General features: G+C 35.1%; 1 protein-coding gene across 3 annotated transcripts; it reads right to left on the bottom strand.

Annotated features, from left to right (window-relative positions):
• Positions 1 to 3,853: 3,853 nt before the first annotated feature.
• Positions 3,854 to 15,375, bottom strand: LOC144447501 (differentially expressed in FDCP 8-like). Of its 3 annotated transcripts, none has more exons than XM_078137545.1 (12): positions 15,314 to 15,375; positions 11,376 to 11,557; positions 10,881 to 11,030; positions 10,210 to 10,354; positions 9,490 to 9,554; positions 8,956 to 9,052; positions 8,312 to 8,439; positions 7,769 to 7,882; positions 6,972 to 7,052; positions 6,437 to 6,577; positions 5,445 to 5,554; positions 3,854 to 4,625 (listed from the first exon to the last, which is right to left on the bottom strand). In XM_078137545.1, exons 2-12 carry the CDS (start codon positions 11,472 to 11,474, stop codon positions 4,553 to 4,555), a joined length of 1,203 nt encoding a protein of 400 aa, XP_077993671.1. In that variant the 5' UTR covers positions 11,475 to 11,557; positions 15,314 to 15,375; the 3' UTR covers positions 3,854 to 4,552. The 3 variants fall into 3 exon arrangements, with proteins under 3 accessions (XP_077993671.1, XP_077993669.1, XP_077993670.1); XM_078137543.1 differs by lacking the exon at positions 15,314 to 15,375 and adding an exon at positions 13,614 to 13,688; XM_078137544.1 differs by lacking the exon at positions 15,314 to 15,375 and adding an exon at positions 13,588 to 13,671.
• Positions 15,376 to 16,212: the final 837 nt, after the last annotated feature.

Genomic DNA, 16,212 nt, shown 5'->3' with positions numbered 1-16,212 from the left:
ACGTGTTGAAATAGTGTCAAGATATGGAAAAATATAACCAGTTGGTTATTGTCATGTGAAAGGAAATCATTGGCTGATTTCTGTCATGTGACCGGACATCTTTGAATTTGATTGGCTATGTTGCCATGTGATCTAGAGCCATCTTACCATTGGTTGGTTTCAAGTCATGTGATATAGTGGTGTCTTAGCATTGTTTAGTTGGAAGAAGTGATCTGGTGAGAGAATTTGAGTTTTCTTAGCCACATCAGCCCATGTCATAGGAGAATCGGACCACAAGTTGGTTCAATGGAAATACAGTAAAATTTTCACAAAACACAGACAAGTAAAAATACAATGAATCTGTATGTTTGACAAATTGCAATAAATGTTCATGATTCTTTACTAAAATGTGAAAACATGGTGACAATCAAAAAGTTTTATGAAATAATTTGGTAAGTTTAACATTTGAAAAAATAGCACCTCACGTATGAAGACTGACAATTAATATCAATATTAATAACAACACTAAATGGTTGTTACTAACATACTAGAATTATAAAACTCAAAATAACACTACAATATAATATTTTGTAAATGAAACAATCTCTATATCTTGTAATACCAATGAATCCATCCATCCATCCATCCATCTATCCATCCATCCATACATTCATCCAACCATTCATCTATTCCAACCAACCATCCATCCATACCATGCAACCATCCATCCACCCACACACGCACCCATCCATCCAACCATCCATCTATCCCAACCATTCATCCATCCATCCAACCAACCAACCAACCAACCATTCATCCATCCATCCATCCCAACCAACGACCCATCCATCCATCCATCCATCCCAACCAACCAGCCAACCAACCATCCATCCCTGCCTGCCTCCCTCCCTGCCTCCCTCCATCCATCCCAACCAACCAACCAACCATCAAACCATTCATCCATCCATCCATCCATCCATCCCAACCAACGACCCATCCATCCATCCATCCATCCATCCATCCATCCATCCATCCATCCATCCCAACCAACCAACCAGCCATCCATCCCTCCCTCCCTCCCTCCCTCCCTCCATCCCATCCAACCATCCATCCATCCCATCCAACCATCAAACCCTACCATGCACATTTTATAATTGAGGTATTATGTGATGAGGTGGGTAGACTGCACATGACATTGACCTTTGACATAATCTAATTTTGACCTGACAACTGAGCTCTACAAAGACATCTATAAGAATTTGTCTTATAATTTTAAGTATAGGAATCTATCTAACTAAAAAAGTATATAAAACAACAAATCATATATAACAGCTAAAATCCAAGTATTACTACATGAATGATGAATAGAGTGATTCCATGATTATCCCAGTGTATTCCATGATTATCCCAGTGTATTCCATGATTACCACGGTGTATTCCATGATTACCATAGTGTATTAGCTTTTAAATCAACACTAACTGGTATAAATTTCACACTTTAAAAGTTCATCTACTTTCAACAGTACAGGTCTACATACACTGGTAAAACAATGAATGCCAATCAATTTTGTTACACAAACTGTTATGGCTAATACAGGACACTAGTATAATCCATCACCATACACTTGAGTATATAGCACTATAGACTTGAATGTATACCACTATAGACTTGAATGTATACCACTATAGACTTGAGCATATACCACTATAGACTTGAGTGTATACCACCATAGACTTGAGTATATACCATTACAGATTGAGTGTATACCACCATTATATACTTGAGTATATACCATCACTGTATACTAGTAGACTATTGTAGACCACCATAGACCAGTATATGCCAATGTTCTGGAAATTATAGACCAAACCATAGATCAACCTATAGACCAAACTACAGTCAAAACTATAGACCAAACTATAGACAAATCTATAGACCCAGCTATAGACAAAACTATAGCCCAACATATAGGTCTACCTTTAAGTCCTATGGGCTAAAGGTATCATATGGACCAAGATACCTAGTCCAACCATGCATAGGAATCTATAGACCTCCTATAAAGAACCCATTGGATCCTATAGACTGTGTTGATACAATCTTCAAGTCAGTGTAACTAGCATGTATACAGAGTCTACTAGTACATAGATACTACAGCAGTGGTTGTATTATCAGGAGTATACCATTGAAAGTAGGTCAACAAATACAATCAAGTCTACTGATATGTGTAACAAATGAAATGCACGTCAGCCTCTTTTGGATCAATAAAAAAAGTCATCAACAGCAAAAATAATAGCACAGCAAGTTTCTTTTTAAAAAGAGAAAGATGAAAACATACCTACACCTAATTTTGCAACCCCAAGGAGAAGAATAAATCAGCTATTTCCATGGAAACAACACAAACCAATGCCACCGTCACATGACCTCTTTCGTTAAGTGTACAATGTTACTTTTCACTGACCATTTTTGAATGAAAATGCTTACATTGCTCCTTGCTTTATATCAATTGCAGTGACCATGTGTTTTTTCTTTAATCATTGCAAGGACATGCATTTCTTTTCTGATAACTAATAAAATGTTGAGTACTGTGGTGCATAGTTTAGTGCAATGTCACTTCTCCGTGTACAGATCATCTATTTATTCTACTACATAAACTGGAACACGTTAGAAATGTACATAACTTCAACTTTTAAAGGGAAACGTAACACACTGTTAGCAACTTTTGTCAATCTATTTCTAATATTGCACTTGTAGGAGGTTCACAAGTTAACAAATGTCTTAGCTTAGGGAAGCCCAGATTTGTTTCTTCAATACAGCCTTGGCTAACTTTGGTACTAAGACCATCTAGGCCAATCTAGTTTCAATGATGTAACCACACAAACTATCCATAATTCGCTAGGTTTTGCCAAGCACACCATTATAACATTGTACTTGAATAGCCCACACTTCTTAGCACGGCACACCATTATTTTCTAAGCTTATCCTGCTACAAAAGATTGAACACCTCAAAAGTCAGAGTAAATATGAACCTTGTAGGGACAACTTGAGTTGAGCAAGTTGAGATTTGGGTCATTATGCAGGGTTCTTGTTACAATATTACTGAAGGCAAGTCACTTCAAATGCTCTAACAGCCAAGTACATCTCACCCTTCTAAACAACCCCTGTCTTATATGCCTCTTTAAGTGGCCCATATTTAATTCCAAGAGACCACCTTGGCCCAAAGTGTGTCACTGATTAGACCACCTAAGCTGGCTTATATTATCTCAAGGTATTGCCTGATCTAAGGTTAACATTCCAAATGGACCACATGAACATTATCATATGTTTCCACACTTGAATACCACACTGACATTATATTGAGCACCAAAACATAGCTAAGCTTACATTGCATCGTTAATTACTTACAGAGTTAGCTGCATCTACCCTACACCAACTTCAACTCACCAAATGTTAAAACACTTTAACAGCTATGCAAGTGATATATTAATTGTAAAAGTCAGATACCTTTCACAGAAAGCTGACATATGCAGAATATTTAAATTTGTTATTAATAAATATATTATGTACATTAAAACATATATAATTGACTGCTAACAAATGATTACTTTAGAGACATCTGGAAGTTTTTTTGTGTTTTTTGCAAAAATGACATTCAATGCACATACTTTGATTTAGAGAGAACAGTTATTTAGGTACAATAATCGCAACCTAGGAACATAAAAACAGATTTGGTACATTGATGTATTTATTACACTGGATTATGTTCTCAGTATTCATCAATGAGTGATGACATACCTTGCTTACAGCATAAAACCCAACTTTTTGCTTGAATACTGTTAGTTATGGTGAGTTTATAACAAAAGCCCATCATGAAATCCTACATTTCCACATTAGTGTACTTTTATCAGTGAAGCAATGATGGCTACACACATCATTTTTTTTGTTCCGGATTAATTTTTATTGTAGCTCTGCCAAACAACTGTTTTTCACATCAAATGTTAAACCTAATCTGGCTCAGACCTGTAACACTAGAATGCCATTGCCATGAACCTCAAATACAATCAGCCTATATATGTATATAGTTGTCCCAGATAATGATATTCACATGTAAATACAGTGTAATATACAACTTTGGTATTCTGCTCATCTTTGCTATAAATTTACATATCTTGGGAAAATACTAACTTGCTGAGTGATTTATAACAAGATCAATGATTGGCTTACAGATACAAGACAGCCAATGAATGATGGTCTTCTATTTTCTTGTGTGTACATCTGGGATTATAAAGTCTTGTATTGATGTTCCATGCACTGATTGGCTTACACATTGATACATCATCCAATGAGTGACGATCTTCTATCAACTTGTGTGTACATCTGGGATCATAAAGGCCTGTACTGATTGGTTTACACATTGATACATCATCCAATGAGAGATAATCTACATGTATAGTTTTACACTGGTGTACATCTGGGATTTATAAATTGATGCAATGTGCTGTGTAGAGATGAACAAATGTAATATTCTAGAATATTCTAGCTGGTATGGAATAGGGGAAAATGTTCAGAGTCCCATCAGTCTTCAATGTTCCTTTCAGCAAAACGTTGACACTTTGGACATTCTCCATTATTTCTACTATAACACACCCTGTGAAAATGACAAGAAAATCACAAATAAGTTATTTCCATACTTGCATAGATTTTCATGACATGATAATGTTGATGGGAACCCCAGTAAAATACTTGGAGAACTCAGGCAGATTTTATCTACATATTATCCATAACAAAAATTCTGCAAACCATCACAATATGCAGGTAAAGTTCTATCACTCTCATTTACTGGGAAAAACAAAGGTATCAGACATAAAACTCAAATATCAACACTAGAGGGCGCTATTCACAGTGCGCAACTACAGGTTCACTTTTCATATAGCGCGACGAAAGTTTTATGTTTCTATCACACACAGTAGTTCTTGGGATTTTTAAATACGGTTTTTAAAAACAGCTTTTTTTCCTGCTGACTAAATAAGTTTAATTTCTTTAAGTTCTTGTAGTAATACTAGAGGCCAATGTTTTATACAGGTGAACTCTTGCCAATGTCACAAGATTAAAATTTGGATGTGAAACACATTTGTTTGGCAGAACTCTAGAAAAGTTTGCCTGAACAACAGAATAATCCTAATTACATATGTACAAGAGATTACTTGCACTGGTGTACATGCATACTAGTGGTACTTGCACTGCAGTGCAATACTGAAACATTATTGCATACAGCCACACTTGCACTAGCACTTGTACATGCACATCACGGGGGTTCTGTCATAATTTTTACGGCTCCACTGATGGAACAGTAATAATGCAAGACTGTGAAAACATTCAGACAAGTTACTGTGTTACACTCAGATCTGTGATAAACTGTATAGTGACACTAAGCATATACTAGTTAATAGTAACTAACAAGTTATACCTGTGATAAACTGCATTACAATTTGGACATATACTAGCCAAGACATCAAATGGATATATTATTTCATCAGTTGTACACAACTCACAGATAAAACCTTTGGCTTGACATAACTGTAATAGAAAGGAAAATCATCATAAAATTTTCAGTTTTTGAAATTCATGCACGGACGTTGGTCATAGCTAGGATGGACTAAAGAATCTCATATGAACACTCCAGAGAACTACAAAATGACCAATAATGTAATAAAAACTTTAAACTCTGTTCTGAATATAATTAAAAAATATGTATATGCTTTATTGCCTTTGGCCACGGGCCCATAACAAAAAATGATACATATCAAATAAATGAATAAATAAATAAACCACTCAAAGGAAAACTTAGCTACTACAGATCCCCAAGACAGCCTCCTTCCTCAATACAAATGCTTGGTAGACAAATTTTGCCAGGTTACATTATAATTTTAACATCTCTACTTGAAAAAAGATTTATCAAAGACTGTTGACTTAGATGTGGAACCCCTATTTTTGTAATTGGCAATTCATATATGAATAGTGAGGTTGGCTGAGTAGGGAAGATACCTTATGTTATCCATTCTTAGCTTGGGCAGTGAGACAATAAGTTGTCCTCTTATTTGGATCATAAACTATGGAGTGTCAGATCCATGTTTGGACAAAAGAGTGGTATATATCATAGACACGTGGGTGGAGGGTCTATGTATATGTGTTGGCTAGGTGGAGGGTCTATGTATACATGTTGGCTTGGTGGAGGGTCTATGTATATATGTTGACTAACTTGTAACTTGTTCAGCCATGCATATCAATATGTCAAAAAGTAGTAAGTCATGAGTTTTATACACAAGTTGAGGGTTCTTGACTAGGTGTGTTCTCTGAATGACAGTACTGTATATCTAGAATCCAGGGGTCAGAGGTCAGAGGTCAAACTTCTAAACATTTCAAAATACCTCTGGTAGAAGTACTCCATAGATATCTTACCTTACAATCTTCTTTGATATGTTTAGCATAGTGTGTATGGACTTCTAATAACTCTGGTAGAAGTACACCATCATAAGTGTCTTTTAAATCTTGCAGAGAGTACATATCAGAGTTGTCCACAAAATGTTGTCTCTCTTTTAGCTGTGTGAACAATAAACAGTAATTTTATAATTATCCATTGATAGTCATTTCTGAAAAAAGTGTCACTTGAGGGCGCCCCACATTGGGAAAAATGACAGTTAAAATCACATGACAGTACAAGAAGCAGTCAATAAAGTGTACTTAAAAACTATTTCAACTAAAATATTTTATTCAATCTCAAAGTTTATGAGTATGTTGTAGATTATGTCATAATCATAAAATCCAAGTTTCTATTTTCAATAGTGGTGAAAAATCCAATATGGCGCTGGCTACAACTGATTGCAGTCAGTGTTACTTGAAATGTTTGATCAGAAGATGATTTCAATGAGAAAAGATAGTTTCCAGTAAGGGTGCTAGGAGTTTGAAAATTCACTACTGTAACACCGGGGCTTACCATTAAAAGTACTCTGTTTTCTAGTGCATTTTTACAAGACAGGAAATATGCCTTCATCATTAAAATATCTTCTCTAAGTTTCTGTAACAAATACAAGATACAGACATAACAGTAAATATTCAAATCAGTACAGTAACTTCACTATAGATTTAAATAGCACCAACATCAGATAAACATAATGTACTTATAATAACAGAATCCTGCGTCATGTGAGTGCCACTACAATGTGGGTTACATAGTCAGGGTATTTGCACTATTGCACAGTGTTTTCTGCTGCACTTTCAATCACTTTCCCTGACAGTACAGCTGCAAAGAATGCCACAAACATTTGTGAAAATACAGAGTATACCACACTGGTACTCACACATTATACCATGCATAAACCAAAAATATGGAATATATATACTCTAGTCATTCTATGTCACAACAATGTGTCTACATAACTGGTTCTGCTGCCTTCGAAATATGAGTCTAAACATTCAAAATTGCCATTATTTCCCCCAAATTTTCTTTGATATTACGAGCACTTGTATAATTATATTATTTTCCAATATTTTTCTTCATTCAGCTGTAGTGACAAAGGCCCCTTAGGTTACTCATATTTTCCTTGGCTGAACGAAGAAAAATATTGGTAAGAACATCTAATTATTGGGTTTTGTCATAACACTGCATACTTTAATCATATACAGGTTTGCTGGAAAATCATCCGAGCTACTGATAATTATCAACATCCCGCCCCCTTCCTCCCTTCCACCCACTACCACCATCATTATTGGGTATTGATGAACATCTCTTACCCCAACTTGGCTGAGTTCCTCCACGTAATTGAACAACATAGGATTGACATCTTGTATTTTGATTACTGCTCTTTGTCCCATTAATCTTAAAAACTGTCTTGATGACCTTGAAACCTAGGAGAAAAAGGAGACACACTGAATGTATTTCAATATTCACAAATAGTTTTAGAGAGTGTTATCCTAACTTAGATTGGAGGGTCTATGCTTAGATTCATTTAGAGAGATTCTGAGAATTTTTGTTTGTTTGAACAATATATTTCTGATGTGACTGACTAAAGTCGTCACCTCACTCTGATCCGGAACAATACTATAACCACATACTGATAGCAACAGGGAGTGCCAAAGGCACCTTTGGCAGTCCCTGTTCCTATCAGTACGTGTTAGTATTCAGTGCTACGGAGTGAGGCAATTACTTTGTTTTAGATGAAACGTAGCAAGAAAGGCATGAACGACTGTTGACAGTCTATCCTAGTGCTTGCCTGAGGTAGTAATTATTGATGTGGTTTTTTAAAATGTAAACAAAGAAACTGAATGACCACATACCTTCCTAGCATCAAAGTCCCAGTTATGAACAACTCTAGCTGGCATAATCTCCGAATCATTCCAATGACATTCTTCACAGTAATACAAACCATTGTAATCACACAGACGTGTCTCTGCACTAGCACCTTCTGAAATTATACATTTACAACAGAAAATTGAATTGAGTATCAAACTGATGTATTGCTGTACTAGCACCAATCTGCTTAAAATCCAATGTAGTGTACACGTCATGATCAAATGTCGGCATTTTGGTAAACTTTTTCGGTTCTGGAGTCTTTTCATGATTTTACATTTCTTGTTTTACACACAATAGCCAAGAAAAACCAACTTGAAACTTATTCCTCATTTATTCTTCAGTGGATGTTTTCAAGTTTACCATTAACACAGTTTCATGGGAGTCAGCAAACATGATAAATTATGTAATTTGAGAATTAAAATTCAATAAGCAACAAGTTTTACATTTTTCATAAATTACACTTACACAGGTACATACTTAATTATATTATTTCCCAAATAGTTTTTTTTTAGCCAGAAAGTACACATGGCCTTAGAGTTTTGTCACTACTCATCGACAAGGCCCCTTAGGTCACTCATAATTTCCTTGGAAGACAAACAGTGGGGAAGAGTACCTAAATTATACTTACTTGTCACCATATGATTCTTACATTCAGCACATCGGAAGGACTGGGCTGCTAATCCAGACTCAGGACATATATTCATAGTAAATGTAGCTGTAGCAAGCTGTGATCAAGAAAAAGATTACACACTTTGTGTTAAAGTTGTTAAAACTACTAATTCTAGTCAAAAAGTATGTTGCTAACTATGATATAGGATTAAAAAAACCCTCAACTTTGACATATTCATGATAAATGACACAAATTCTATCATATAATGACTTCACCTCACAGTCAAATGTTGTATCTTTTAAGTTTCTCTCTGCATATCATGACACTGTAAATTTCCACTAAAGACTTATTTTCGTTTATTTCACTGGAACACAAAAAACACAAAAATAAATAGTGACTAAAATGACTTGTATCAATGTACCAGTCTGGTAAATTAGTGAAAATGCGTCTGTGAGAACAAGTTGAAGACTGTAAATTCGCAAAATTTTCTAAAAAGTGAAAATATCTAGGTTTACAGTACATAACCCTTGACTTAGATTTGTACAGACTTACCTTAGAACTAATACAGGACCTTGTAATAGAGGGTAGACATTTGGAATGACAGGTATAACCACATCCTACAGAACAATCACAATATTTTATAAATTACTTTATATGATAAATGTAATACATAATTACTGATAGTTTTAATCCTTAGAATGCCATGTACTGTATAGCTGTATGACCCTTAGAATGCCATGTATTGTATGGCTATATGACCCTTAGAATGCCATGTACTGTGTGGCTATATGACCCTTAGAATGGCATGTACTGTATGGCTATATGATCTTAGAATGGCATGCACTGTATGGCTATATGATCCTTAGAATGACATGTATTGTATAGCTGTATGACCCTTAGAATGCCATGTACTGTATGGCCATATGACCTTAGAATGGCATGTACTGTATAGCTATATAACCCTATGAATGGCATGTACTGTATGGCTATATGACCCTTAGAATGCCAGGTACTGTATGGCTATATGACTGTTATAATGTCATGTACTGTATGACGATATGACCCTTAGAATGCCAGGTACTGTACCGCTATATGACTGTTATAATGTCATGTACTGTATGGCTATGAATGCCATCTACTGTATGTATAGCAAATTTGTTTTGCTTTGTCATGGCTGTATGTCATATTTTGAGGTTACTTTTCTACTAACAAAAGAAAAAAATACATATACATCAAAAGTGTCTTTCTTATATAAATACATTAACTATTTACCTTTACATTTATACCAAGTCTGTATCATACCCCAAATTAATCCAGCACATTTCTCACAATGATGTTTAGAACTTTTACTAGTTTTCTTCTTGAATTTATGTCCCAGTGTAATTTTAGTGTTTTCTTCTTCTTCCTCTGGTCCTTCCTGAAGAAATAAAAACACAGAAATTGGACTTTTTATCATTTCCTTAAAGTCATTTTTCACTCGACTTTAAAACTGACTCAATAATGTCCAGATAATATCAAAACTTACCAGTGGTGCATATAAAAGTGGATTGATGCTAGCCTGACACTAGCCCAACACTAGCCTGAAATTGGTCTGACATTAGCCCTACACTATACTAGCCTGATGCTAACTTGACATTAGCCAAACACTAGACTAACACTAGACTAACACTAGCCTGATACTAGCCTGATGCTAGCCCAGTCAGCAGAAAGCAATTCTTTAGCTGTAGTTTATGGTCACACAATATATGATGCTGGTGAGATGTCGGCCTAGAGTTAGTACTGAGCAAGCCTGATGTCAACATAGGACCAGTGCATGCATTAATCCTTCTAGTAAGTAAGAAACACTGATGAGATGTTAGTGTCAGCCCAGTGTTAATACTCAAATTGCTAGCCTGATACTAGCCTTGTCAAAAAGAGGTAGATTGTTCACTGCAATCATTTACCTTTAATTCTTGTAGTTTCATTCTTAGTTGCACTAATTTTTTGATGAGTTCTTTTCTTTTCTCAGAATGTTCCGATGCTTCCATCACCATTTCCTTACAATTCTCAATAGCTAACTGTAGTTCTTCTACCATTGTGAAGCCAAAATAACCCTTCAGAACAATACAAATAAGAAAATACAACATATCACCTATCAAGAAATAAAATAATTTTACTAATTTTTCCAGTTGCTTCACATTTTATTTATTATCAAGTGATATTTTATTCATTTTTAGATTCCTAATGAATCCTTTGTGCAAGGCAGAAACATAGAAATAAAAGGTTCGACCGAATTAAACAAGCGTGTCGTTATGCCGCAATGCATTCTGGGTAATGAGGCTTCACCCATATGGGGGAGCTCTAAAGAATGTAGTCACAAAAGAGACAGAAACCAAGAATTTGAGAAAATTCTACAGTTCTAGAGTGCCATAGAGGGCATTCTGGAACTAATTACATACCTCAGGGTGTGAGAAATGGTCTTCAGTTAGTCCTAACTCTGCAGTGATGAGTTCTCCTTCAAATTCAGTAAAACTTGATGGTAGACTTGATTCTGTCATAGTGTCACTGGTATCGCTAGACTTTGAACTATGACCTGGATCGCCATCATTGTCCAACACAATTCCTGACTCCAGAAACGATACTGGAAATAATCAAGTATAAAATAATTAATGTTTCAAGATCAATGTCGCATTAGGGATTAAAATTTAGGTATTGAAATAGTTCTCTGGCAGTGTGATAGAAAAAGTTAGTCCAGAACAAAAGAAAAATCATATCTAATCTTTATGGCACCACTGATAAGATAACACTAATGTGAGTACATGGGATTGAAACCCTGGTGTTTAAGTTTCAACTAAAATACAAATTCACTGATATAATTGAAATATGTCAAGAAAAAAAGACGAATCATTTTACAAGTATAAATATCAATCTGATTATCATATGATCTAGTGGTGTGATAAAGGCTAGCTATATCTACAACATACCTTGTTGTAACTATCACATTGTACGCATACAACCTGCTTGTCATGATTTATTTGTATTTATTCAAATCTTTCTACACTGTGATTGGTTGATATATTCAACCAGGAAGTGATTTCATATATATACCGGTACTATTAATGCATTAGAAATTAATAGAATGACACTACTTATTACTATTCTTCGTAAAACTGACTGTTGAATATAAATATTTCTGAAGTCAGATAATTTTTTGCTGACATTATACTTTGAATTTTAGGAAATGCTTATACTATAATAATAAAGTATACAAATGAAATTCATAAATAGTAATGTATCAGTAGAGGTGATTCAACCTGGACATTGTCCGCCATAAATGCACAACTAAGTTCTCTAACAAGTGTTTTGACATCCTTACAATGGCTGGCAGATGGTGAATCATGTCAGGGTCACAGTGTCTATGCATGGAATCACAACATCACATGATTCAATTCATTCTTGAAACCCTTATTACACAGTGTTTTTGCTAAGGGTGGTAAGTAGGTAAAATTTTCCGGAGTTCTTGTGTCATTTTACCTGGGTTCCCCCTGAAAATTACTATAGACTCTATAGGGAAACACTGCCATTTTTATACCTCTCTCTCCCTTTCTGTTACTGGGGTTCCTATTATATATCCACCTGTGTTAGGAAGATAAAGCCTAACCATTACTCTGAAGGGAAGGAATAAATCTAAAATGTCTAACAATCTCTGTGAATAAATAATTAGCAAAACTTGGTCCACATGTAGACTATGTTACAAGGTCCTTAGTAAATTATTCATATACAGTGTTCGCCACCCACCAACAAAGTAACAAAGCCTCCTTTTGTCATTTCTATACAAACTCTTACGGTTTTGAATCTGTCACCATGTTAAAACTGTACTAGTTGTAACCGGAGTATAATTTTTCGATCAAACAAAATATATTCACTGAAAAGTGTTAAAATACCAATACTTAGACATTCTACATGTTAACCAGTGGTCGCTATTATCCATTAGTAGTACAAAAACAGGTTGAAATCATGATTGCCATTGAAGTCAGGCTGATTTTTGGGTGTGGACCCAAAAATAAATTTGATTTGATTTACTGTGTATACAGCTAAAAAATATGTTTACCCACAGGTGATGCAATGCTACTGTTCACGGTGTACAATATTATGAGTAAGTTATTGTACCCTTGGAGGAATTATACTGACAGACAGTCAGTATAATTCCTCCAAGTTGTACCTAACAAAACGTTGAGTTTTTCAAAAAAGTTACAGTTGCAACTAGTGCAGCTTCAAGGAACTCTTGACAAAACACGACATGTATCAAGTATGGCATGTACAACAACACAGACCAATGATGTTACTAATACCACAGTTTAGTTTCTTTCAACCTCCACACAAGGTGAAAGTACTCATATTGTTAAGTAGTAGCCTAGCTATACTTCACTAAAAGTTGGAAGTTCCAACAAATCTAATATCACTATATATATCCGTATAGGACTTCTAAATCATACAAGATAGTGTATGTACACATTAACCAGTCTGACTGTACAGACTACACCCATGGAAGCACCTACCAATAAAATAACAATACATTACACTGTGCCATATAACACTCACAGTCTTTCAAAACCGTAATCATTTCCCTACTACATAAAGTTATCACACTGATTTGTTTCTGATACTTACAATCACTGCACACGACCTAATTTTACCTGGTTTTCAACGAGTCTTCCAATTTTAGTAAAATGGTGAACGGCTGAACAAGTTGTCCCACTTTTACAACAACAATCACACGCTAATAACACAATGGAAAAGGCCCAGGCTTGGGAGTATAACATAATAGCTGTTTATAGTCACGTGAATAAATTACCTCTCTCTACACAACAATAGAATTTAAACAACACAAAAGAAACACAACATACTCAGTATCAGCTGATGGTTCATTGTTATACAGGATGAATTACAATGGCATACTAAAAATACAAACTGATATACACCTAGTCACAGACTCAGACCACTAACGAAGTGACATACAACTATGTGACCTAGTTGACATGTATGTGTGTATATGCAAATTACTATAATTTACATATAATTTACATATAACTAAATGTCCTGGGACCCTGCATGATATACATGACCTGATGACCTCTTGAGGTCAAGTTATTCAGAAGATGGCAATGCTAATCTTTGAAATCCACTGGTTGTTCAGAGCCAAGGTGACATATGTACATGTAAGTATATAAGGTAAACGCATTAAAGTCTTCAAAACTACAAGTAGAATATGTCATGTTAGTAAAATTGAATAACTGACAGATATTTACACCTAAAATATTATAGACATTGGCAGTTGTTTGCCCCAAAAAGTGTCCTGCTAATCATCATCAAACTGGTAAGGAGGCAAACTATGATGAAGTTATACTCTGAATTAGGCAAGTTTTATAGTTTTACAAACCATAACTCAAATGCACACATGTCACAAAACAAAGTGATGTACATATATCCCATATGGCATATCACCTTTGTGCCAGGTTTGAATGAAATTGGATATTGCATGTCAGAGAAATTATATATTATGGACATATGACGAACGCACACAGAGTCCATTGAAGGGAACTTAAAAATAATTGTACAGGGATATTTGATTTAAGTTGACAACAGAAACATAAACAGCAATTTGAGTTCTGATTATGAATACATGTTTATCTCATTCTAAGTACAGCTTGTTGCAAATGACTCCCTGTCTAAACATAAACATGATGTTGTTATCAATTTACATTCCCATTGTGTACATAAACTAAGTTGCTGCTCACAGTGTATGATAGAATAACAACTGTGGTAATCCTATGCTGTAGGTAGGTGTATTTTCTTTGTAAAGTATGCAACATCTGGTCAAAGTCCCTCATAAGATCTTAGGACTGCAATCTGATATTAGATTACTAATACTAGTTGTTGCACCATTTTTACCGACAGTACTAGTAGTTGTATCAAAATAATTTCAGTATTTCTAATCTATCAGATACTTCTATTCTGATTCAAATCCGATACACCAGTACCTTCAATTGTCTTTTTTAGGTGTATTTTATCTTAAATGTTATTTTCAACTCTGTGTATTCAGTTATTACAACAAGGAGAGGTGACATTTACATAACAGAATACATGTACAAACAACATGAGTTGAAATCACCAACCATGAAATAGGATAAACTAGTATGCAGCACTCAACAGATTTAGTCTGTAAGATATGCCTTGGTGTGGCGCCCTCACACAACGGTCAACCCCTACAACTGATGAGGGTGGAATGATACAACGTGTCTCAATCTATCTCAGACTGTAATCATGTTGTATGTTCAAATCCTCTGATATTAACCAGGTTATAAAGTCAGAAATTAAGTGCTATCTTTGAACTGACCTTTTCCAGCTGAGCTAGAGCGACTTCTAACTGACGATGGACTACTGGAAGCAGGACATCCATCAAAGTGACTCTCATCAAGAAATGGGACTTTGTTAAATGGATTAAAACGTTCACTTCTCATTTTAGCTAACCTATTGGCATATGATTCACCATTCTTTTCTCTATCAAGTTGAGGAGATGTGTCTTCATCCATAGTTTCTAAAGTAGTGTCGCCATCCATAGTTTCTACACAATCTCTTTCAATTCTACCATTTTCTGTACTTTTTTCATAATCATTTTCTCTAGGTTTATAACTTGTCCTGCGATTCTCAATTCCATCATTTTTTTCAGAAATTCCATCAGTTCCACTATCATTGTCATCATCCTTTCCTCTATCATTTCCTTGTTGTTGTACATCTTCATTATCTTGTTCTTGTCTGGCACCTTCTTCACATTCAGCATCTTCGTTTTCATCATCAGATTCCTCATCAGAATGTGATTCATTCCCATAATTCATTGTGATAACTGCTGCATCAGTGTGGAATGTTTTTACAGAACTTTGGTTGTGTTTAGCTGGGCTAGTAGAGGGTTGTTGACAATTTGACTCAATTGCTTTCCCTGCAGAGTCCACCTTCTCCCTACCACCTGTCTCTTCTGAATCAGTAACACCTTCCATCATGGCTGAAATAAAAAAAAAAAAAAAAAATTGTTTCAGTTTCAATGTGTACAATTAACGTCCAATATAGTATTCTTTAGAGTAAGCTTATAGTATGAAATCAGTGTGAAATCTACATTTTTTATACCTTGTAATCTTTCCCATATATAAAAAAAAACAGTGGACCATACAAAAACCAAAACAGAAAGTTACATCATGTACCGGTACTGTACAAGAACTGAATCATCTAATATAAACTGGG

The sequence above is a fragment of the Glandiceps talaboti genome, chromosome 16 (assembly GCF_964340395.1).
Source record: "Glandiceps talaboti chromosome 16, keGlaTala1.1, whole genome shotgun sequence".
In the NCBI taxonomy this organism is placed as follows: Eukaryota; Metazoa; Hemichordata; class Enteropneusta; family Spengelidae; genus Glandiceps; species Glandiceps talaboti.
Note: the sequence above shows the minus strand (reverse complement) of the source record. Positions and strands in the feature narration are given on the sequence as shown.

Bases quoted from the DNA above. Each gene is read 5' to 3' on its own strand.
- LOC144447501 (XM_078137545.1), bottom strand. From the start codon at position 11,474: ATGACAGAATCAAGTCTACCATCAAGTTTTACTGAATTTGAAGGAGAA. The intron at 10,355-10,880 runs GTAAATGATTGC...TTATTTCTTCAG, and splicing joins TGAAACTACAAGAATTAAAG to GAAGGACCAGAGGAAGAAGA. The intron at 7,053-7,768 runs GTAAGAGATGTT...TATTTGTTACAG, and splicing joins AGGAACTCAGCCAAGTTGGG to AAACTTAGAGAAGATATTTT.